Genomic DNA, 2,669 nt, shown 5'->3' with positions numbered 1-2,669 from the left:
CAAGTCCTATCCTTGCTTCCCAAACATCATTGTTTGTAGAGTTCTATTTTTGATGGGCTAATTCAAAAATTGAAAGTAATTGCAAGCCTCACTACTTGCATGCTTGTGGAGTTCTATGTTTGGTGTTGTCACTAGTAGCAGCCTCTGCCTATGTGTGTGTGTGTGTGTGTGTGTGTGTGTGTGTGTGTGTGTGTGTGTGCTAGACTAATGCCCATGGGGAAGTTTGATTGCATATTTTAAGATTGAAACAACAATCTTTCAAAGAAGCAATTGGCCCTTATAAACATATAACTTAATGCCTCTGTAGATTCATGGGCCCTATACAATATTACGGGCATGTTCTTAATTCTTTTTCTTGTGTCAAAACCATACAAGACTTTGCTGTGTGAGTGGATTGTATCCATTGTGCAAAACGGGCTCAATAAGAACCTGTTTTTCTGGAGTTCCAAAGGCTGGCATGACATCCTTATGTACATAAAGACCTAGAGTGTGTAAACCTAGAAATAAGCTAACCCAACTTAAATGGGATATTATTGCCTCTTTATGCTCTGACATTCTTGACAATAAATTGTCTTTGTTTTGTTCCAAATCAAGCAATCGTATGAGAGCATGACTGTTTTCTTTGGCTCACAAGAACGAGAAGTAGACGAGGCGCAACTTCGCGAGCTTTGCAAGCTTACTGATTGTGCAGCACACAAATAGTGGACCCGGGTGACTAGGTCAGCTAATGTGACTTTCTCTTTGAGAATTGTGGGCATGCCAAGGTGTTCTATTATTGGTATTCTTCATGTATGTACAAGGTACCCAATGTATCTACCTTTAGTCTTTGTTTTAATCGTAGCAATCGATGGGTTGTGGCGTTGCTATTTGAACGTGCCCGTGTTGACCTTTCGAAACTCATTCCAGTGTACCACATTTGCGCATTCCTTTGTTTCTGCTTCGCCTTCTTCATCGGTCTGCGTGTTTCCAATAGCCATGGCCGACGCCCCGCAGGTTCGTCCTTGTGCCTCATCTTGTCTTTGCCCGAATCCCCTTGAAGTTTTAACATTTGTTCTATATATTCTATGTCAGACGAAGCAGTCCTTTTGTGGCTAATAATCTTCCCCGCTGTAGCATCTCTCAAGTCCATGTCTAAAGCGTTGGATTTGGTGCATTTCTGTCTCGATCGTTAGCTCTTTGTCTTCTTCTGTGGCGGCAAGATTGTATCCATCTGTACAACGTGAAGTACGGCTGTGTAGATGTGCAGAGGCCTTTCACATGTCGAAGGCTGTTTTGTAAGGAGGGATCTCTGTTTGGAGTTCTCGTACTCTCTCCCTGTCGCGTGCGCACAAGCACGGGCACACACACAAAGACACACACACGCGCGCAGAGAGAGAGAGAGAGAGAGAGAGAGAGAGAGAGAGAGAGAGAGCATGTGCAACACATTTGGCCCGAATTTTGATATTGATTTGCAATTTGATGCTCGATCACACGAGAAGGATTGCTACAAAGAGGCCTTGTTGTAGGATATAAGGCATTTGCATTGATTTCTCTGTGACTTATCGTTTGATCACACGATGATGTAAGATAGGTACTGCTGTTTTGAATTGCTTGATTGGTCTTCCATTTCTACTATCTAGATCTATCCTAGACTTATAATTTTTGTACCTAACTAAAGAGAGGGAAGCATAGAAATTATCTGCTGTAAATCACAGGTACAATTTTTACTGGATGTTTGTGAATTTCATGGCCGCTCTTTGTCATGTTTGTGAATTTTTACTGGATGTTTGTGAATTTCATGGCTGGTGTGTGTTTTGCCAGACTGTGGAACTTAAAGTGGCCATGAGTTGCCAAGGTTGCGTGGGGGCAGTGAAAAGAGTTCTTGGGAAAATGGAAGGTGCAGCATGCTAACCTCTTTCTTTTAACTGATATTTGGTGGAAATTTCTGTATCGTTCTGGTGATTCAGATGCTGGAAACTAAATTTTAGGATGCATATGTCAGGCTACTTGCTAATGCTTATGGGCTTATGTTGGCAGGAGTAGAAACATATGATATTGACTTGAAAGAGCAGAAAGTAACAGTCAAAGGCAAAGTTAAGCCAGAGGATGTTCTCAATACTGTGTCCAAGACGGGCAAGGCTACAACTTTCTGGCCAAAAGAAGGGGCAGCTGCAGTTTAAATTGCTAACTGCAGGGATCAATACGTGTCTCTTGCATAAATATTGTAACATTCAAAGGGCTTGAACTTTCTGTGTTCTTTGCACCTTCCAAGCCATATTAGTCTTTTATCCATGTCTTTAGTTGCAGATCTTAGTGGTGATGTGGGATAAGGTTAAGGTTGGGTAAATCCTGATGGGACTTTTATAAATAAAGCATAATACTGATGATTAAGCTGCCTGCTAAAGGCAACTCTTTAGAATGCTTACACATAAGCTTGATATCTAAGATCTGTGAATGTGATGTCTAGAGAGGTTATAAGTGTTGGTCTGACAGCTTTGAACAGACTTTGACATGCATTATATGCCCTTGCCACTTTGTTCGACATAACAGAAATTTGATCGTTCAATGTAGCAAAATAGTCCTCACAAATTAATTGCCTTGACAATGTCATGTAGATTTTCTGTTACTCCAAAGCCAGGGTACACCCAGCTTGCCTACCTTATGAATATTTATCGATTATGAAGGCAGGT

At 41.3% G+C, this 2,669-nt stretch overlaps 1 protein-coding gene across 1 annotated transcript; it reads left to right on the top strand.

Moving 5' to 3' along the window:
• The first annotated feature begins 835 nt into the window (after positions 1-835).
• On the top strand, positions 836-2,398 carry LOC148017344 (copper transport protein ATX1-like). The gene is made up of 3 exons (XM_087663032.1): positions 836-993; positions 1,801-1,876; positions 2,017-2,398. Exons 1-3 carry the CDS (start codon positions 976-978, stop codon positions 2,157-2,159), a joined length of 237 nt encoding a protein of 78 aa, XP_087519158.1. The 5' UTR covers positions 836-975; the 3' UTR covers positions 2,160-2,398.
• The last annotated feature ends 271 nt before the right edge of the window (positions 2,399-2,669 follow it).

Source organism: Lygodium microphyllum, chromosome 22 (genome assembly GCF_053477565.2).
Source record: "Lygodium microphyllum isolate KBCC chromosome 22, Lygodium_microphyllum_v1.1.10, whole genome shotgun sequence".
NCBI lineage: Eukaryota > Viridiplantae > Streptophyta > Polypodiopsida > Schizaeales > Lygodiaceae > Lygodium > Lygodium microphyllum.
The sequence above is the reverse complement of the archived record's forward strand: the minus strand, read 5'-3'. Positions and strand labels throughout refer to the sequence as shown.